This window comes from Hyla sarda, chromosome 7, assembly GCF_029499605.1.
Source record: "Hyla sarda isolate aHylSar1 chromosome 7, aHylSar1.hap1, whole genome shotgun sequence".
Lineage (NCBI taxonomy): Eukaryota > Metazoa > Chordata > Amphibia > Anura > Hylidae > Hyla > Hyla sarda.
Window position 1 is genome coordinate 204133535 of NC_079195.1, and position 23176 is coordinate 204156710.

The 23176-nt window shown below is 41.7% G+C and overlaps 1 protein-coding gene across 1 annotated transcript in view; it reads left to right on the forward strand.

Moving 5' to 3' along the window:
- Nucleotides 1-8661, forward strand: part of FAF1 (Fas associated factor 1) — a 295823-nt gene extending 287162 nt beyond the window's left edge. Inside the window, exon 19 of the mRNA XM_056532377.1 lies at nucleotides 8388-8661. Within this exon, the coding sequence (XP_056388352.1) occupies nucleotides 8388-8471 (84 nt within the window). The 3' untranslated portion in view covers nucleotides 8472-8661. The remainder of the gene's footprint in view (nucleotides 1-8387) is intronic.
- The last annotated feature ends 14515 nt before the right edge of the window (nucleotides 8662-23176 follow it).

The window sequence follows — 23176 nt, forward strand, 5'->3', positions numbered from 1 at the left end:
ATGGAAACACTAGAGAACACTAAAAATGCTCGGCAATAGAAAATTGCACCAATTAGTGCCTTAAAAGGGACGTTACTTGCGCTCGTCCAGGAAGGTGGGGGCTGGAGCACGTTGAGGACAGTAAGTAGACTGGGCCCCATACAGGAGTTCATGGGAGGTCCCAGTGGTCAGACCCCACCCCTGATCATACACTTAGCCCCTAGCCACAGGATAAGTGTCTGATAAGTTTAGTTACCCACACTACCCTTTTAAGATAAGCTTAGCTGTAGGGTGGGATGAGACAATTTTCATTTTCTTGTTTTTTCTTTCGTAGTCTGGCAACCTTCACTGTCCCTAAATTAATTTAGAAGAGATAAGCGTATTTTGGCCATCACTTACCGCAACATATGCTGTTTCAGTTGATTTAATACCTGTGCCGCAAATCTCAACTCAATACCAAATTCAATTTATTGTCAGTCTGCTGCATCTGTGCAGGTGCGGGATGAGCAGAGGCGCCATCTGTGCCGGCTTCTTGTTGGTTGTTTGTAGAAATACAAAGATATTACCCTACTGGCTTCTGTTGTGTATAAACAATAAAGCGTCCATCCGCTTTTGTGTATTTGTAAGTATGCAAAACACTGGTATATACTGTATTAATGCAAAGGTATGTTCATAAACTGAAGATTAAGGCTTGGTTGGTAAAAACTGAAGATTCATCCTCCATTGTAAAGTGACTTCATGTTACATGCTGACAGAACATGGCAGAATAATTTCCTACTGACTTAATACGAAAGGGTTCTTAGCTTGTACAATTCACCTGTCATTGTTAATGCTCTTAAAGGATACCTCCGGGATGTACAAATTATCCCCTATCCTAAGCATAAGGGATAAGTGTTAGATCGCGGGGGGTCCGACCGCTGGGGGCCCCCACGATCTCCCGAACGGAGCCCCGGGGTCCCTTCATGGAACGGGCATTTTCGACCACGCCCCCCTCCATACAGTTCTATGATAGAGCCGAAGTGCTGCTTTCAGCAATCTCTGGCTCTGCCATAGAACTGTATGGAGGGGGCGTGTTGGCCGCATCATCGTGCTGAGGTCAAAAACACTCGTTCATGCAGGGGGCCGGGGCTCCGTTCGGGAGATCGTGGGGGACACCCCGCGATGCAGTTGCCTATGCCTGGGATAGGGAATAAGTAGCTGATTATAGATGATGCCGCTGGGACCCCCCGCGATCTTCTAAACTGGACCCAGGCTGTCAGTGAGGAGCGCGTGTCCTCAACTGGTATACGGCACGAGCACTTTTCACTTATTTTTTTCAAAAATGGAAAATTAGTAGAGTTTAACAGGGAGGTGTGGGTTTACATACAAATAATATATGCAAGACATTGAAATAAATTATGGCCCAACATTAACAAGTACTCAGAGCTAGTGTAGATTTGCACATTTTCCCGAGTGTGTGTTTCTTTTACCCCTTAAAAATAAATAAAACTAGAATATGGAATGTTGGTTATGATAAGTTCCACTCTAACTCCCCCCCCCCCCCCCCCCCCCCATACACACCGCTAACCAGATACCACCCCTCACCTTAAAGGGGTACTTTGGAACAAACTGTTCTGAACACTGGAGCCGGCGCCTGGAGCTTGTGACATCATAGCCCCAACCCCTTATGACGTCACGCCCCGCCTCCTCAATGCAAGTCTATGGGAGGGGACGTGACAGCTGTCATGCCCCCTTCCTATAGACTTGCAGTAAGGGGGCGGGGCGGGATGTCATGAGGGGGCGGGCCTATGACGACACAAGCTCCCGGCTCCAGTGTTTGGAACAATTTGTTCCCTTTAAGGGATACTCAATGGTCTTTACACTCTAGAAATACTCTTTCCAGAAAAGAATTTAAGATTTGATGGGTAAGTGAGGTAACCACTGGGTCCTAGTACATCAATTCAGTAAACAAAATACTAATATACATATTACATGCTCATTCAGAGGTATCAAAAACCTGCATATCACTTCTATAAAGGGTTTACCCAAGAACTGGTTATTCAGTTCTATGTGTTAATTTGTCTTCCCAGGTTATATTTCTTCCATCATTTGAATGTTCTTCTTAGCTACAGGGTCGTCTGCTTGTCTTTTGTATAACACTGCCCCTGCCATATTGAACTGGGCCTTCAATAACCTTATCCTATGACAGGACAGGTCACTAGAGCTCACATAATCAACAATCAATCTCCTGCTGCTTTCGCCTTTCTCATGATTAGCTACAGTGTGTTACTGGTTATTACCTTAATACCTTGTCAGACTAACATGTATGCACCATATTCATATGGATAGAACAGGTCACTGCCTCCTATAGGGTCAGCATACTCCCCTCCTGCTGCTTTGATCTGCTACCATTACTACTCCTTGTCCATTCGCAGCTTAAAAATGACATTGTTTTATAGAGCAGAAGATGCTGAGCAGATTGATATGTAGTTTATTTAGGATAACTTCTCATTTATTCATGTAAATCTCTGCTCATTCTGGGCTACGTAGTCATGTGTATACTGTACATGTTGGGAGACAGTGACCGGAATGGTTATTGGGGATCGCAATATTTCCACAAGGTCATACGTAGTCGCTAGGTTTAAGGAAGTGCATATCCCATCCAGGCAAAGCTTGGTGAGCTTAGCGTCCTAGGAACATTTGCAAAGTCTTATTTTTGGGACTGGATTTTTATGGAATGAAAGGCAGGATTGGCTGTGGGACCTTTTTTTATTCTGCTTCCTGGACTACACCGGATCTTCAGATGAGCCCAGATTAGCATGGGTGCTGAAAACAGCAGGTCAGCTAGTATGCTAGTAAGGCTGAGTGGAATCTGAATGGAGTTGTACTCCGGTGCCAGTGGTGTGAGGTAGACCTTTTAAAGTATTTTTTTTTTGTCGAGTGGCTGGTAGTAAGCCACCTGTTTAGTTAGTGCTGGACAAGCAGGTTTTGCTTGAAAGGATATGGGATAAGATGTCAGATCGCGGGGGTCCCGCCGCTTGGGACCCCCCGGGATCTCGCCTGCAGCACCCACCTGTTGCGGCTTCTGGAAATGCTGGAGGCTTCAGCTCCCGACCACGGTGATGTGAGATTGTGACATTACGACTCCGCCCCCATGAGACATCACGCCCCGCCCCTCAATGCAAGTCTATGGGAGGGGGCGTGACAGCAGTAATGCCCCCTCCCATAGACTTGCATTGAGGGGGCGGGGAGTGACATCACACGGGGGCGGAGTCGTGACCTCACGATCTCCCATCACCGTGGTCGCGATGCGTTAGGATGAGAGCCTCCAGCACTGCCGGAAGCCGCAACAGGTGGGTGCTGAAGCCAAGATCCCGGGGGTCCCAGCGGCGGGACCCCCGCGATCTGACATCTTATCCCCTATCCTTTCGATAGGGGATAAGTTGTCTAGGGGCGGAGTACCCCTTTAAATCTGAATAGAATCTAATTCAATGGATAAAATATGTTGGAAGGCTCGTTCCACACTATTGCCCATTTCTGACTGAGCTGGCCAACCCGACACCTATACCCAAGGTGTAAAGAAAACCAAGGTAAATTTAAGAAAAAAAAATTGTGGCGCTCAAGAGTCAAGATATTTATTGGCTTCACATTGAGCGCCACAGAATCTAATTCCCCATTATTTTTTACTTGTATAAACAGATAAACCAGCCTCAGTGTTGCTTAAATGACAGTAGTTATTTATACAGGATCACATTATGGGAGGTGTTATCTTACAGAATAAGCTTGAGCGGGACGCACTGTTTGTTCCCATAACTGTCTCTATAGAAGGTGGCGTATACAGTTACGGAGTTGTGATGTAACAGAGTGAGGGGGGGAACGGTACAAACTGTTCTGTATCTCTTGATTAAAAACACAGCTGTTTGGTGGTTGCTGCTCTAACTGCTGCCTGCACCGCCGCCTCCTCCTATACTAATTGCTACCTAACAAGGCTTATGTTTTTAGCTTGCTGCTTTCCATGCGGAATAACATTAACACGAAGTAATGAGACCTTGCAGTATTACATGACACCCAGGAGAACAGCCACCCCCCCCATGGACCTGCAGAATTGGTTACGAAATTGTCTACATAGATGTTAGGCCTGTGACTTACTGTTTCCAGTTTTTGTTTTTTCATTTTTCCTGGTGAAAATAAATTTATTTGGCTACTATGGTGAAATGTAATGACTGGTAGTTTGGTCCTTGGTATAATGGCAGCTTTATGCCCCTTTTTTGCAGAATTTTAAAATATATTGTATCATCTAGGAATTGTTTATACTCTCAGCAGTTGCATTCTGTGTTTTGGGTTCAGTTCACGATGGTCTCAGGTAAAACTATCTGTTGAACTTAAAGGAGCCTCTGACAGAATAAAGGAGCCTCTGACAGAAGCATGAGCATATTGCAAACTTAGACATTCTAAAAACCATCTGTAGACTGTCTAGTCGAAGTTTAGACCATCTGTTAATTGGCTTGTTTTAGAAGAAAAATTGTGTGCCAAAATTGCGTTTTAGTGCACCACAATGAATTTTGCAATTACAAAAAAGTGAGTATGGTTCACAGTTAGGGGAAAAAGTGATGCCAGAAATATAAAGAGTACCTTTCATATCCCACAAACAAAACTAAAATGTTATATGTTACTCAGTACCTAATCCTGATTTTTATGTGTCTAGCACCTATGTTTCTCTCACAAATACCTTCTATCTGTTGCTCACATGCTGTGCTTTGGAGGGCTCATGTCCATCTCTTGCCCTCACTCTGCATGACTCCTCTTCCTCCCTGAGTCTGCTGTGCTGTGCTGGGTCTCTTCATCCAATCACAGCAGGCTGCTCTTGAACCCCCTCCTCTCTGTTTTCATACTGCAGTCTGATAGGACAAGAATGAGCACAGAGGAGTGCTAGTCCTGCCCTTGCTTCCTGTACTTTGTCCCAGCCTTTGCTTTAGCTGGGACAAAAATGATGCTGCAGCCGCACAGGATTATGTTCTGGATGGTATGAGGACCTCTAGTGATTTTATTTTTATATAGCATGATTTCTATTTAAAAAAATAAAATAAAAATTTCTTAATTGATAATTAAATATATTAGAAATGTTAATGTTTGGCCAAGATGTGCAATTATAAAAAGTTTTTGAATCTGACAATGCCCATTTAAAGTCTAGTGCACAGGCAGTCAGAAAGATACGCCAAATTTATAAAGAGGCTTTTACTTCTTAATACATCCAGTTCCTGTACTAAGAAGCATGTGATTTTCAATGTGTCCTTATCAAAGTTTGTTGTAGATTTTGACTTTAAGTCATTGGGGAAAATCTGCAATAAATGTTCAGCAAATGTTTTGGACACCCATATTGGCATGCTGCGGATTTGTAATCTGCACCACGCCATTTCCGCTTGGGTATTGTGCAAATTTCTTCCAATTGTATTCATGAGATCTTTTATAAATGCTGAGAATTCTATATATATATGTGTGACCCTACCCTATGGCTAGGTCACCATGTAGCACTGCCCTAAGACTGCCTATACAGATAATGGTTGTGGCAAAAACACAGATTTTGGCTATCTTGACCGACCATCATCTGTAAATTACATGCCAGCATTCTTTCATGAGTGGTCTGCCAAAATTGTGATTGGCCCTGCTGATTTTTTTGGACTGTGGTCGGTAAGAAAAAAATTAATAAAAATAAAAAAACAGTGCATGTTCGGCCATACATGAAAAAAGAAAACATACAAGAAAAAAAAAAAGTGATCCCCACCAGTTTGGTCTCAATCATTTGTAGCCGATCAAAATTCCATGTGAATGACGATCCTAAGAGTAGGAAGTGCTTTGTGATCAGTGTATGTAATGAAGCCACAAGTAAGGCCGAGTTCACACTCCGGAATTTACGGCCGGATAAAATCCATCCAGTGCGGCCAGCGACAACTGAATCAGCTGAGCGGAAATCTGCCAGAACGTTGAACAAACTCAACATTCTGGCAACATTTTTAGAGCGGATTTTCCAAGCAGAAAGTCCACCTCGCAAACTGTGCAGTGGAATCCATGGGACTCTGCTGCAGCGACATTTTTCACTTCAATAGGGTCTGCGGCGGAGATTCCGCTGCTGAAAATCGGTGGCCGGCAGCCCACGGAGAGCCTTTCCCTTTTAAACAAAATACGCTTGTGTGAACGAGCCCTGAGGGTGCATTCACACCACGTTTTGGGTATAAGGCAGCCGGATCCGGCTGCCTTATACCCAAAACGTGGTGTGAATGCACTCTAATGTCTAGATTTTATTTTTATTTTGTGCATGGGTCAAACTGTCCATTTCTTTCACTGGGCTTCATAATGTTGTGATATAAATGAGACTCTTGCAAGTAGCCTATTTTAGGTGTAAGCGTATCGTAGATCCGACAGAGCGGCAAGTCAAGTGTTTACAGATCTGAGCGTAGGATGATGCAGAAGGTTATGGGATGCTAATTAAGCAGAACGCTGAACCATATGAAGGTGGGGGGGGGGAGCTGCTAAAACAAAGCGACAACAGCTCTGTTTGTTGACAGATGCAGCAGGCGCATGTTCAGTAATTGGGTAATGGTGTAAACATTGGCAATTTTCAAATCCCTTAGTGCATTGGAAACAGAAGGCAAGCTAAATTCAAGGGTATAAACAGACCCACCCCTTCTTATGTCACCCACAAGCCTCCGCCTGAAACTGTTCTAAGATCTGCAAAGTGTTTAAAAAAAAAAAAATTATAATAAAAAAAATTGTTAAAAAAGGGCATTTTGACTTTGGGCTGAGGTTCAGCAGTTCCCTAGTGAACTGATGCCCCATCTGGAAGCCTGTGCTAATGCTGCGGTGCCGCACCTAAAGCAGTAATAGGTGTTTAAGGCGGCGAAGGTGTCTCGCCATGTCTCACCTTCCACGCGTCTCCTAACAGCTGTTTCAACATGTAAAGTTAAGTATAACAGTATGCTCATTTAACCACAAACCCACATAACACAACAAAGGGATGAGAACAGGCAGAACGTGGGACTTCCAGAGAATTAGCGCAACAATTCCCCGGTTGTATAAGTCGTTGGACTGAATTCGGCAGGTCTCTTTGTAGAAATTTAGCAAAAAGGGGTGAAAACAGAAAGCATTATATATTGTTATCATTAAGCAGCTTGGCTAGAGGTCATCCTGAATCCTCTGAACAAGTTATAGACTTTGGGCAACTACACCCCTGTGCCGCGCTGTACACCCCTGTGCCGCGCTGTACCATGTGCTGTTTCTTATTTTAGTAGGAGACATGGACGTCTGGTAGCTACATGTAAAAGATAGATAGATAGATATAGATATACACTATAGATAGATAGATATGAGATTGATAGATAGATATAGATAGATATACACAGATAGATAGATAGATAGATAGATATGAGATAGATAGATAGATATGAGAGATAGATAGATAGATATAGATAGATATACACAGATAGATAGATAGATAGATAGATAGATAGATATGAGATAGATAGATAGATAGATATGAGAGATAGATAGATAGATATAGATATACACTATAGATAGATAGATGTGAGATTGATATATATAGATAGATATACACAGATAGATAGATAGATATGAGATAGATAGATAGATATAGATATACACTATAGATATGAGATAGATATATAGATATACACGATAGATAGATAGATATGAGATAGATATATAGATATACACGATAGATAGATAGATATGAGATAGATAGATATGAGATAGATAGATATGAGATAGATAGATATATGAGATAGATAGATATATACACTATAGATAGATATGAGATAGATATATATATATAGATATACACAATAGATAGATATGAGATATAGATATACACAATAGATAGATATGAGATATAGATATACACGATAGATAGATATGAGATAGATATGAGATAGATATACACTATAGATAGATAGATATGAGATAGATATATAGATATACACTATAGATAGATAGATATGAGATAGATAGATATAGATATACACTATAGATAGATAGATAGATAGATATACACTATAGATAGATAGATAGATACTATAGATAGATACTATAGATAGTGTATGGTGTACTGAAAATCCATCACAAGAAATCTGGTCTGGACAACAGGGTGAGAACATGAAATGTGTCGGTGGATAAGAACTATTCGGTCCATCTAGTTTGCCCAATATTCTGAATATTGTCAACAGGGATGTTCTTTTGGAAAGGTTTCTCTGCTCTGTATAAGAAAATAGTAATTCAGCATGGGATACTTGGGACGTCAGAAGTCAGAGACAAGGACATCACATTCCTAAATCATTATATGTACACATGTGCATGGATTATGTTAAAGTGAGGTAATAATTATTAATACTCCTACATGTCACAATTTTGTTTTTTAGATCACCCAGTTGGATCCCAGCAGGACTCTCATGGAACTTAAGCTGTACCCTCAGGAAACACTTTTCCTGGAAGCCAAGAAATAAGTTTCCCTTAGAGTGGACTTTGAAAGCAGTGGAGGGGGTCCTGCTGCATCGGATGAAAGAAAATCACTGTCACCTCCCCACACCCGGCGTGCACACATGCATCATAGGAGCGAGAGCCGTAACAGACCTTTGCGGAGGCTTTTAGCCTGGGCAGAAGATCATCACCAATACAAATGTCCAATACTACAAATACTTGTCATCCAGTTTCTGATCTAATGAATGCACTGTTCTCACACCAAACATGTAGTGTAAGTGTCTTAAAGGGGTACTCCACTGCTCCAGCGTTCGGAACATTTTGTTCTGAATGCTGGGTGCGCGGGTCATGACGTCATGGCCACGCCCCCATGTGACATCACGCCATGCCCCGACAATGCAAGTCTATGGGAGGGGGCGTGGCGGCTGCCACGCCCCCTCCCATAGACTTGCATTGTCAGGGCGTGGCGTGACATCACGAGGGGGCATGGTTGTGACTTCACGACCCTGCAGCCCGCGCACCCAGCATTTGGAAAAAAATGTTCCGAACACTGGGGCAGTAGAGTACCTCTTTAAAGGGGAAATCCAGTCATGATGATCTTCTGATATGTCAAAGAAACATCTGAGACAATCACTTTAATGGAATCTGTGATTTTGGAGCACCATTGATCTCCGAAATAAAGGGGCAGTATAGACCACTCCATCCTCTTTTGGCATTGCACAGAGATTTCTCTGATACCACATTGTAATATTGGTGACATGTTGCCTCTCAGGTTTGCAGAAATATTTTGCTGAGACATTTGGCTGTTCTCAAAAGGATTTGGTTTGGTGTCAACTTTTCAGTAGGACCCTTTTAAATTCACTCTAATTCACCCTAAAAAATATGGTCTCTTATAAGATATTCTTTTCGCCCTTGATATTAGTCATGTGAAGAAGGATTAGAAACCCCACTACTCCATCCTGCTTTAAAACTTTTCATGCACAAACATGGATTTCAGCTCCAAGAGACCTGTCCTAGCTGAACAATTGTGTACACTATAACAGAGCGATCCAACTACTACTTTGCAGTGCATTCCAAGTATTATATAATTTTATATATATATATATATATAGGTAGCTGCAGTCTACCTAAAAACATTGGTGTAGAGGTATATTTAAAATTCAGTAACACCACTTCCCAACATGTTTTGCTTCTACGAGCATCCTCAGGGGGTCAAGTGCTAATTCTTTTTCACGTGAAGAATATTAAGCACAAAAACAATGTTTTAGGAGACCAGTAAATTTAAACTTTTAGGGTGGGTGAATATTAAGGGTGTTAGTGGGGCCTTTGTGTCTTGATCAAGTAAAATTGCCCTACACCCAGACCTGGGGTGCATTTTCACGTGGGGAGCAGTGTCAAAGAAGTGAGAGCCTTCTATAGAGCACCTTTATCCTGGACATCAGAAAACTGACTTCGCATATCTTCTTACATGTATATTCCCCATAAGAGAAGATCATTTTGACTGTTTATCTCCTCTATATATCTCTTTGTTCCAGAGAAGAAATCGCATGAACGACATAGTGATGCTGAGTATCTATATGCTTCATCTGCTATATCCATACTCTGGAGACCCTTTATTGACTCAGATTGGGGGTTGGTAAAGGCTAAAGCTAGAATTACTCTAGAATCAGTGCGTAGCTATGGTTTTGACCAGATCGGAGTACAAGGATGGAATACTGCCACACTTAGTATTACACACCGAGATTTTACAGCATTTGATGTTTGCTTTCCGTGTCCGGAATCAGGACGGGTGAGACTTTATCCCCTTTATTGGTGTCCTTATCGGGTTTTGGTTACTACTGGACCCTTACATAATATAGTTTCAAAACTAGTTGTGTCACCCGATAGTACAGTAAAACTTATGCAACATACAATGGGTTAATACAAATCTATGAACAAACTTTGAATTTTGTCGGGCTTGTGATCTCGTCACTGTCATCCACAGGGTACATGCATTCATCTATGATAGATAGCAATGTTTAGCTTACACACTGCTTAAAAGGGTATTCCAGGCCAAAACAGATTTGTAAATTACTTCTGTTAAAAAAATCTTAATCCTTCCAATAGTTATTAGCTTCTGAAGTTGAGTTGTTGTTTTCTGTCTAACTGCTCTCTGATGATTTACGTCCCGGGAGCTGTGCATGATGGGAGAATATCCCCATAGGAACTGCACAGCTCCCGGGACGTGACATCATCATTGAGCAGTTAGACAGAAAACTTCAGAAGCTAATAACTATTGGAAGGATTAAGATTTTTTAATAGAAGAAATTTACCAATCTGTTTAACTTTCCGGAGTAAGGTAAAGGTTTTGCCTGGAATACCCCTTTAAAGGGGCTATACAGGATGAGAAGAACATAGAGAACAGTGCCACTCTTGTCCTCAGGTGATGTGTGGTATTGCAGCTCAGTCCTATTAAAGTGAATGGGGTCGGGTTGTAATACCAAACACATCCTGAGAACAGTTGTGGTGTTGTTTTTAGAAGAAAGATGTTTTTCTAATCCTGGTTATCCCCCTTTAACTGTAAGCCAGGGCCTACATGACTTCTATTAGGCTCCATTTTCATTCCTCACTTGTGTTATCTAATTCTCATCTGCTACCATTTTCCTGTAGCCCAGTGTTTTCCAAACAATATGTCTCCAGCTGTTGTGAAACTAAAACTCCCAGCATGCCCGGGCATGCTGGGAGTTGTAGTTTCACAACAGCTGGAGACACACTGTTTGAAAATACTGCTGTAGATGTATAGTAGTGTCCCGCTGATGCTGTCACTAACACCTATACCAGTCTTCAGGCCAACAGAAGTAATGGAGGCAGATAGGAGTCAGGCCATAGTATAAAACCTACCAGTACAGTTAGGCGGTGTGTGTGTGTATATATATATATATATATATATATGTGTGTATATATATATATATATATATATATATATATATTAAACCTTATTTAAGTAGGTTTTCCCATACAGGACACCTATCACCAATCTGCAGGATAATTTATGAGTGTCTGATTGGTTAGGTCTGACAGCTTAAACCCCCAGGGATCACAAAAACAGGGATCCTGTGTCCTGTTTGAATGGATTGGTGCTGCCTCTCCATTTGTTTATATGTATGATTGAATTTAGTAACCAAATAATGTTCCTTTGAGAGTTTGTGGTATCTTGTAGGATCTTTCTGAATAGTTTTATTACCAATTATTTCATTTAGAGTTTAGTTTAGAGTCCTAGTATTAGGTTATACAGTTTAGTTTACTTTAGTTTGCATACGTTTAGTTCGTATACATTATGAAACATTTAAAAGTTGGATAGAGCACTGGATGATCCGCTCTATCAGGGCAAACAAGCCATTCAGTCCAATCAGCACCCTCAGTCAGGTTATGGTCCAGGAGAAGGGAATAGTTATCGGAGCACTATAGTTCAAATTTTTATTCTTCCGCTGTGCCCGGGCTGCAAAAAAAACTTTGACTTAGCCGCCGACGTTCCCCTGTTGCGCTGATATCGGTGTCCCGGTCCTCTGGTGCCGGTCTTCTTCCGCTACCTTGCGGACGGTGAGTTATACTGCGCTCAGCTTATCGCTGGCCGTAGCGATGTCCCGCCTCATAGGCTGAGCCCAGTGTCATGTAACAAGCCCGGGCAGCAGGGAGAAGGTGGGGCCCAGGCTTCTTACATGACACTGCGCTCAGCCTATGAGGCGGGACATCGCTGCGGCCAGTCGATCAGTGGCCGAGGCGGGACATCGCTACGGCCAGCGATAAGCTGAGTGCAGTATGACTCACCATCTGTCAGGAAGCGGAAGAAGACCGGCATCGGAGGACCAAGACACCGATATCGGCACAACGGGGGAACATCGGCAGGTAAGTCAAAGTTTCTTTTACTTTTTGCAGCCCGGGCACAGGATAAGCATAAACGTTTGCATTATAGTGTTACTTTAAATAAGAGGGACAACACCACTGCATTTGTGGCACCCAAAGTGCTTGTCATTCACATTAACAACAGTAAGTGAAGTAGAGATCAGTAATTTCTAACCCAATCCTCAAGGCCCACTGACAGTCCAGGATTTCAATTTTTCCCCGATTATATTCCAATGGAGTAATTGAAATAATAAGGAATGTTGGTGGGCCTGGAGTATTGGGTTAAGGGACTGCTGATCTACTCCATTGACTGCTGACCTCTTCTCTACTCCAGAGGTCCCCAACCCAGTTCTCAAACACCACCAACATTGGAATAGAACTGGGAAAACCTAAAATCCTGGACTGTGGGTGGGCCTTAAGAACTGGGTTGGGGACCTCTGGAGTAAAGCAGTGGTCAGTAGTTGGTGGAGTAGATTAGTTGTCCCCAACCCAGTCATCAAGGCCCACCAACATTCTTGATTTTTCCAGTTACTCCATTGGAAAAAAACAGGAAACAACTCAAATCCTGGACTGTTGATGGGCCTTGAGAACTGGATTGGGGGCCTCTGGAGTAAAGCAGTGGTCAGCAGTCAGTGGAGTACATAAGTGGTCCCCAACCCAGTCCTTAAGACCCACCAATATTCCAGTTTTCTTTATTTACTTCATTGCAATAGAACAAGGGAAAACTAAAATCCTGGACTGTGGGTGGGTCTTGAGAACTGCATTATGTACCTCTAGAGGAAAACCCCTAGACGAGCAGAAATCCTGCTCAAACTTGGACAAACTATGTATTTAGTTCTCTTTTGGGGAAAAGAAAAATATCTTGCTCAAACTTATACAAAATGAATATTTTTCCAGGCAGTCAGTCTTAGGCCTTACATCTAGGTTCCCAATTATTCTTGTCAATAGACGAACGAGACAATGAGAAGTAGGAACTTTTCAAAAAGATTTTCCTGCTGTTTTCTGATTGGAGATTTCCCAAAAAAATATAAAAATGCAGTGGTCATTTATACACAGATGTTGACTCCATCTATGCAAATGGTAGGTGACACAGCATAAATGTGAGCCTATGTTCACACACAATAGATTGGTCCTTTTTTTCTGCTATTTTTGGGCTCTGGAAGAAGAAAAAATACGTATAGCTAAAAAACTTTGGGATGCAATAACATTATAACACTACCAATTAAAGTAACCACATTTTAGGCGCATCAATTACCCAGCACCGTATAACGTAGTACAGCTATAAGAAGATATGTCTGTCAGAAATAAGGAAAAGCTCTTCACTAGAGATGAGCGAACTTACAGTAAATTCGATTCGTCACGAACTTCTCGGCTCGGCAGTTAATGACTTTTCCTGCATAAATTAGTTCAGCTTTCAGGTGCTCCCGTGGGCTGGAAAAGGTGGATACAGTCCTAGGAGACCTGAAGGCTGAACTAATTTATGCAGGATAAGTCATCAACTGCCGAGCCGAGAAGTTCGTGACGAATCGAATTTACTGTAAGTTTCCTCATCTCTACTCTTCACACCTAGCTTTTTCATGCTTCTGAATGGCATATCTGGTATAAAGTGATTACTCAAAATTATTATGAAAGAGGTTTTATAAGATTAGAGGAACCGTCAGCTTTGTTCTAGAACAGTGGTCTCCAAACCGTAGGCATCTGGATGTTGCAAAACTACGATTCCCAGCATGCCCGGACAGCCCGGCTGTCCGGGCATGCTGGGAGTCGTAGTTTTGCAACATCCGGACGTCTACAGTTTAGAGAACACTGTTCTAGGAAAAGCAGCGCTCCTATTGGCTGTTTCTAGTATTGCAGCCTCTCTCAATTCAAGTAATTGTAGAAGGAGCCACAATACCTGACACAGCCCGTGGACTTTGGTGGGCCGATGTTTCCGGAAGAAAGAAAATATCCTTTTTCTAATCTAACGTATCAAGGTACAGATACTCCGCATCACTATATTGTCATTCTTTTTTCCTCTATGTAGGTTTTCCTCAAGCATATACTCGTCCAACATTTTATTATTTTTTTTTTATCTACTTTTCCAAATCCCAAACATCCCTTGTCTGAATTGTCTACATTTAAAGCTTCAGAAAAAAAAAAAAAAAAAGAAAAAAACGAATGATAAGATACATTGTCTAACCTGAGACCTGGTTGGATAAAGCAAAACTTTCCATAGAGATTTTACAGTATTACATTGGACATTGCCTGATGCTTTGATACGATGTGAGGAATTATTTGAAGAATATACTTTGGTCAAGATGCCAGTTATTTATTTCTGATTTAAGCTTTTTGGTTGCGAACCGTTCATATATATATATATATATATATTTTTTTTTTCTTTAATTTTTTTTTTTTTTCTTGAGTTTTTATTTTTAGGCAGGGGAGGTGGGTGCATTTTTTTTTGCAGTGTGTGCCTCTTAAATATATGCATGATGTGAATATTCTTGAAATCTTCCGAATAATTTAGAGCTTTTCCCCTTCTCGTTCAAGATGTTCTGTGATTGGTTCATTTTAGACTTAAAGGGGTACTCCCGTGGAAACCTTTTTTTATTTTATTTTATTTTTTTAAGTCAACTGGTGCCAGAAAGTTAAACAGATTTGTAAATCACTTCTATTAAAAAAATCTTAATCCTTCCAGTACTTTTTAGGGGCTGTATACTACAGAGAAATCCCAAAAAGAAATGCATTTCCTCTGATGTCATGACCACAGTGCTCTCTGCTGTCCATTTTAGGAACTGTCCAGAGCAGCATATGTTTGCTATGGGGATTTTCTCCTACTCTGGACAGTTCCTAAAATGGACAGCAGAGGTCAGCAGAGAGCACTGGGGTCATGACATCAGAGGAAATGCATTTCTTTTTTGGATTTCTCTTTAGTATACAGCCCCTAAAAAGTACTGGAAGGATTAAGATTTTTTTAATAGAAGTGATTTACAAATCTGTTTAACTTTCTGGCACCAGTTGATTCTAAAAAAAAAAAAAAAAAGGTTTCCACGGGAGTACCCCTTTAAAGGGGTACTCCGCTCCTAAGCGTTTGGAACAAAGCTTGTGACGTCACAGCCCCGCCTCTTAGGGGGCATCATGCCCCACCCCCTCAATGCAAGTCTATGGGAGGGGGCGTGACGGCTGTCACACCCCCTCCCATAGACTTGCATTGAGGGGGCGGGGCTATGATGTAACGAGCTCCCGACTCCAGCGTTCGGAACAGTTTGTTCCAAACGCTGAGCAGCGGAGTACCCCTTTTTAAGGGTTTATGCACACAGCCAGAGTACGACTCTTTATCTTCAGAGTTGTAATACGCCAACTATAAAAGTCTGTGGGTGCTCTAAAAATGTTTTACTTGCTTAGCTTTGGTTTAATGGGGGTCCCTCCCCTAGTTTATGGTTATTTTGCTACCCGGCGTGAGCCATAGATAAAATCTGCATCAAAGTCTGTCCAACATAGAATGTCATAGGCTGGATTCACATGTACAGTTTTTGATGCAATTTTCTGGATCCAAAGCAGAGAGTGGACCCAAAAAAAAGAAGGAAAAATTATAATAGGTGACTTATTGTAACCACTTGTGACTATGGCATAAAAAAAACTACATTTGTGACTCCAGCCTAATGCATGAATAGAACTAAAATGTAAATTTGCATTGTCATAGCTATTAAAGGCATGACGTACTGTATGTCTGCTTTTTCCATTATCCCATTTCGGACTAGGCTCCATTTACAGTTCATGGTGTTTTTGCCTTACTTTGAAAGTATAGGTTAGGAGGGCTCCTGGCATATGCCAAAAATTAAAAGGCTGCAAAGTATGACAATAAGGCAAATAACTGAAGGTCCAGCGCAGCACTTCCCTTTATTGTGGCATATAAGGGGTTCTCCGCCTGACGAAGATCCTAGTTCGGGATCCAAATGTGTTGTTGACATAATAAAACGTTATATCATAAATCCTGGGACAAGCACCTTCATCTAAGGAAGCAAGTTTTTTACATTTTTTCCAAATTTTCAGAAATGGAATGTGACATCTCTGAAGCTTTTCAAGTTATCTGTAGAACCGATGGCTGGGAAGAATGCCAAAGTACCAACATGGTATCCATTTAAGAAATACAGATACAATGGGCACCTATAGCCTGTGTGTAGGGAGCTTTCCTGACATTCATGTTAAGGGCATTCTATGTAGGACAACCACATGATGTTGTGTAGCCTTATAGGTAGCCTGGAATTTAGAAATTGATATGTTTGAGTACAGAGATTTGCTACAATGTGATCTCTCAACTGTTTGGAGGGTTGTACTAAAATTCATTTATAGACCTTATTTTAGACTGCCCATGTATACCCATATGCCTTGCAGCAAGTTGAATATTAAAGGGGTTATCCGGCCAAAGGATATCCAAAGGATAGGGGATTAGATGTCTGATCGCGGGGGGCCTACCACTGGGACCCCCCTGCGTGATCTCTGTGCAGAACCCGCATTCTATGCGGGGCTGCGTCTCCAGTCTCGGAAAACTTTGTTTCCGGGACTGGACACATGACGTCATGCCACGCCCCTTGTGACATCACGCCATTCATATCTATGGGAGTGGATGTGATGGCCGTCACGCCCCCTCCCATAGACCTGAATGGAGGGGGCGTGGCATGACGTCACTTCTCCAATCCTGGAAACTAAGAGCTTTTCAAGACTGGAGATGCAGCCCCCAATGCAGGTGCTGCTCTTAGGCCAGATTAACCCCTTTTAAGAAAGGTTTAGCAGTTTTCAACTCTGAGAACCTCTTTAAGCAGAAGCTAGCAGACTTGGTCATACGTTGCAGCCCACCAGCCATTACATGCCCTATATATCTTGTACAAAAGCTTCATTATGCATAAGCCCTAAAGGTGGCGTGACCCCCACGATGCCAATCCAGCTAATGTCTCATCTTCTGTCCCCACAGTTGTCTTCTAGAAATAATATAGTAGCACAGGTCATGGATGGAAGTCGTGTGCTTACAGGTACAGGAGTTATTTGCAGTGGCCTTCCTTTATATCAGTCTATACAGCAAAATGGGAACTGTACAAATTTCCGATTGTACTTCTTAGTGGTTATGTAAATGTGTGACCTCTTGAGGTAGCAGAATTTAGCTTTTTTTTTTTTTTTCATAGTATTTTTTTTAGGCCGCGGTTTCATTTACGGACTTCAGCCACTGTACCCCATTACAGCCACTGTACATAAACACTGCGTTTTGTGTGTGGACTCCAGCCAAACATACAATAGATCCCTTAGGATGGAAGTACCTGAAGTGAAGGTACCGCCCGGTACAAACGTGTATTTTTAAGCCCCTTTTATTTCATAACATGGGGGGAGAGGTCAAGTCACCGGCCAAAGCTTTTCAGATAATCTGATCCGTGTTCTTTCCTTAAAATAAATCCTCGGAGCCTTCACCTTTCTGTTCCCACTCCCCAGATGTGTCTGTCCTTGTTTGTAAATTGTTATTCTGATGTTTTTAAGAATGTTGTACTTGTCACACCACAAAAAAAAATGAAAACTGCAAAATGTGTGAAAACAAAAATGCTTCATTTATTGATTTGGGGTTTTATTTGTGTGCTTCGTGTAATAGCTCAAAGACTGTGTACATTATAAGAAACCTAAAGGGCTATTCCGGCGAAAAAAATTTTTTGCATATCAACTGGCTCCAGAAGGTTATACAGATTTGTAAATTACTTCTATAAAAAAAAAAATCTTAATCCTACCAGTACTTATCAGCTGCTGAAGTTAAGTTATTTTCTGTCTGACCACAGTGCTCTCTGCTCACACCTGTCTGTTAGTCTCAGGAACTGTCCAGAGCAGAGAGGATTGCTATGGGGATTTGCTCTGGACAGTTCCTGAGACAGACAGACAGGTGTCAGCAGAGAGCACTGTGGTCAAACAGAAAAGAACAGTTCAACTTCAGCAGCTGATAACTACTGGTAGAATTAAGATTCTTTAGTAGGAGTAATTTACAAATCTGTTTAACTTTCTGGAGCCAGTTGATATGAAAAACATTTTTTTCACTGAAATACCCCTTTAACCATGGATGTTTGATGGTGCTTTGGATCTTAACTATAGAGTGGGCAATGCCACCCAGATTAAGGATTCCAAATGCCTGAAAGACAAAAACCTGCACATGATCAATATCAGAATGTTATTTTTCCCATCCAATACTTTAAAGGGGTATTCCGGGCAAAAACATTTTATCCCCTATCCAAAGTATAGGGGATAAGATGTCTGATCTGGGAGGCCCGCAGCTGAGACCCCCCGCGATCTCGCTGCAGCACCCGCATTTTATGCGGGTGCTGAATCTCCAGTTTCGGAAACCTCCAGGTTTCCGGGACTGGGGACGTGACGTCACGCCCCCTCCATTCATGTCTATGGAAGGGGGTGTAACGCCCCCTCCCATAGACATGAATGGAGGGGGCGTGGCACGACATCACGTCCCCATCCCTTATGCTACACCCAACATCCTACTTACACATTATATGCACGTATGTAACCAAAACATTCCAAGAAGTGAAATAAAGGAAGGGGACTCACATTCAGGTTGTGTTGCCCTTTGTTCTATTTTTTTGTGGAGTCTTCACAGTGGATCTTTGGACCAGGCCCGGCGAGCCGTTCACCCCCCATATTTTATTTTTTATCCTGTGCTGTTAACTACAGTGGGATATAGTCCTTGCACCTCTGAGCCTGACAACCCCCACTTACTGTAATGGAGTCTGTCAGATTTCCATCTGGTATCTATCATTTTACATGAACACAACCAGACAAAAAATGACTGCATTTAGTGTATTTTGGTTTGTTTATGGGGTTATTTGAACAAATTCTGGAATTCTGCGACCAAGGCACTGAACGCAGATATGATCACAGCCTTACACATCAGTATCTAGATAAAAATTATACAACTGTAATGTTCAGGAAATCTACTTTTGTATGTCATTTTGTTATCAAATTGGGGATCCAATCTTTTCCTTTGTGCCAAAATCCGATGCCCATTTTGTAGTCACCTCTATATGCAGGTGCGCAGAGACGGACAAGCAGATAAGTTATGCAAATCAAGGTGGAGTCATAATCTTAGGTGTTGCTAAAATCTGCAAATAATCACATTTTCAAGCACCTAGCTTCAATCTGTGACAGTGGTAGACAACATCCAGCTCGAAAGCAAATTTTTCAGCTATGTGAAACCTCAGAAGTTGGATTAAGTTGGTACAATCTGATTTTGCAATGCCTCCTGTTAGCGTGCTGGTACCATCAGAAGGTGCTTGCACTACATTGGGCTATGAGATGTCCAGTTACGATATTACATTGACCTCACACCACTGCTCTCTAAGACTATCAGGGTGCAGAGCAAGACCACAATGGAGTCTTCAATAGAGGTCTATCCTCTTCACCAATGAGGCTCTTTTGTCTCGAACACAATGATAACCGGAGGTTTGTCTGGAGACCACATGGGCAATGCCATGAAGGGAACTTTGTGAGAGAACATAACACAGGTCCTACTGGGATTATAATGTGGGGTGGCATAATGTGCAATAGCCAGGTGCCTCTAGTCTTCATTCCAGGTACACTAACAGCTCAATGTTCCATTTGGTTGGGTTGTGTCCTTGGATCCATTTTTTTACGTGACAAAGCCAGGCCGCATCTTGCATGTACCACCATGGCCAGCAGCGTTTCTGGACTTCTGGTCTTCCATTGAGCTCATTTGGAACATCATTGTTTGGCTGTTGCTAAAGGAGCTGCCATTAGTGGTTCTTGATAATTTGCGTGCCCAAATGCTGTTAGGGTGGTATTTCATTGACATCAAAGAATATGTACGCCTGCTGTGTAGCACATCATCTTCAGGCTGTATTTTTAGACTACCTCCCTTAGAGATATGGAGTGAATGCACTGGGTACTGCCACAAGTTGAGAATTTAGGATCTAGTCTGTGTAATACACCGGAGATCAAACTTTATATGAGGTGAGTAAATGTTAAAGATAATACAATAAAGTGGAACAAAAGTCATAATTTTACCTCACATACAACCCTGTCCTATTGCCAGAGAGGTTAAATATTGTTCTGTGAGATGAGTGAATGTCTTAGATCCCGGTTTACCCCTGGCATGCCTGCGAGGTCCGGTGTTTTCCTTTGATTATTGAATTTTGGAAGGATCAATAATGTAAGGAAGTTGTAGAAGACCCACCACCAAGAAGATTATCCGCAGCTAGGCCTTAGAATTAGCATTGGTGAAAAAGGACATACACCTAATCCACCTCTAGGCCAGCTCCTTGATCAGAGACCCGAAGGGATTGTAAGGACAGATGACCTGTGTCCTGAAGACCACCATCTTCAAGGATCTGTGTAAGTTGTGTGGTTTAGTCTTCAATTTGCTTCTATTTGTTATTTTAGGAGTTGGGTTTGATCTGATCCCTTCGATGTATTATTATTTTGTCTGGTTTGATGACCATGTCCTCTGTAGTCTTCTTGAAACCAATCTGCTATTCTGAACACATGCAGGTCCTGATCTTACCAACGCTAGTCTGTTTCTTTATACTCTGTGTTTATTCAGTTTCAATAACCTTTAAATGAAAGGAAGAGGTAAATATGTGAAGGGAGACATTTCAAGGGAAAGCGTAAGAATATGGCAGCACTGACTCAAACAAGTAGGGTGGGATTTTCTAGGTGAACCATTTTTCCTCTGTGTTAGTGCTGCTTGCAGTAGGGATGTTTTTGAGGATAATTGGGAAGGAGTAGGCAGGTGGTTAGGGCAAAATCAGAAAATGGAACCACAAAACGCTCCATCATGGCAACTTATATAGTACATGTGAACATACCTGCGAACTCTGGTTCCTTTGATCGTTTCCAGAACCAGTACCTAGAGTGTTCTATCCCACTACCTGGTCAGACTACAGTCCTGGCCAAAAGTTTTGAGACTGACAAAAAAACTGAAGAAGCAAAGGTTTGTTAAAATCTAAATTCATGTCCTCAAAAGTTTTGTCCTTGGTGAATGTGGTACTATGCAACAATGTCCAAGAAGAAAAATAGAAAGTCGGCACTGCTGCCTACCAAAAAGCCGGAGGTGGTGTGAACTGCAACCAAGGCCCGGTCTTCCAGGTGTAACTGTGTTCACACGGTGCTCAATCCCCAGAAGAAGAGACAATCCACAGGATCACAATCAGACAATCACAGGATACAATCAGCCAAGTAGCCGTTTCACGCTAACTGCGCTTATTCATGACCGGAGGTCATGAATAAGCGCAGTTAACGTGAAACGGCTAGTTTGCTGATTGTATCTAGCCATTTCACACTAACTGCGCTTATTAATGACCGGAGGTCATGAATAAGCATAGTTAGCGTGAAATGGCTAGTTGGCTGATTGTATCTAGCCGTTTCACGCTAACTGCGCTTATTCATGACCTCCGGTCATGAGTAAGCCCAGTTAGCGTGAAACGGCTAGTTAGCTGATTGTATCTAGCCGTTTCACGCTAACTGCGCTTATTCATGACCTCCGGTCATGAATAAGCGCAGTTAGCGTGAAACGGCTAGTTGGCTGATTGTATTCTGTGATGGTACCTGAATAAATTCTACGTGTAGCATCCACGAGTGCCTCCCGCTTGCTTCTTCCTTGATATTGAATGTGGTACTATGATGTTTAGACAGTAGTCAACTGATCATGCTGGTGTTTGGTCTACACAATTTTTTACTTATTTATTTATTTTTGCTAATGTACAATGGAATATAACAAAGGCTCAGACTACAAAGGGTCGATTTGTAGTCTGTTACCATGGAAACACAGGAGCGGCATGTACAAAATAGCTACAAAAAATTTCAATCAAGACTATTTGCAAAGCGTAAAAGATACATTCATGAAATAAACATGACTATAACAGTACACGTTGCTAAAGTTCTATTTACAGCAATAACATTATAAATAAATAATATAATGTCATTTAAAGGGGTTATCCAGGAAAAAACTTATATATATCAACTGGCTCCAGAAAGTTACAGATTTGTAAATTACTTCTATTAAAAAAAATCTTAATCCTTTCAGTACTTATGAGCTTCTGAAGTTAAGGTTGTTCTTTTCTGTCTAAGTGCTCTCTAATGACACCTGTCTCGGGAACCACCCAGTTTAGAAGCAAATTCCCATAGCAAACCTATTCTACTCTGTGCAGTTCCCGAGACAAACAGAGATATCAGCAGAGAGCACTGTTGCCAGACAGAAAACAACAACTCAACTGCAGCAGCTGATAATTATTGGAAGGAGTAAGATTTTTTAATAGAAGTAATTTACAAATCTGTTTAACTTTCTGGAGCCAGTTGATATATATAAAAAAAAAAAAAAAGTTTTTTCCTGGAATACCCCTTTAACTTTTTTGATTTATGTACAATAATTAATATATATTGTGTATTGGTTTATGTATGGTTTCACATGTTTAAAAACGGACTGAGGTGACATCGCTCGTCTAAATTTACCTGTGATGACCTGAGTGTAGAATATTGTTAGACAAGTATGGCAGGAGGTTAGGGGTCAAGGAAAAAGGAGGTAATTGGCATAGTTAAGACGCTTAAATATCACTTGTGTCCAACTGGCTGCACAGATACGGATTTCGTTCCTGCCAGGGTGTCACTCAGGAGGTTAAATACCAGAATCACCCTAGTTCTTAAACTAAGACGAGCCCCCCCACCAGCTTCTCCGAAATCTCAGGATAAACTATCCATTGAGGTCACGGAGAGTTTACTTTCTCAGAGTCGCTGTCCTGCAGGTGGAAGACCCGTTGTCACTATGTCCCTAACACTGGCCGAGCCTTGGAATGTAAATCCCACAATCCTCTTACGGGGA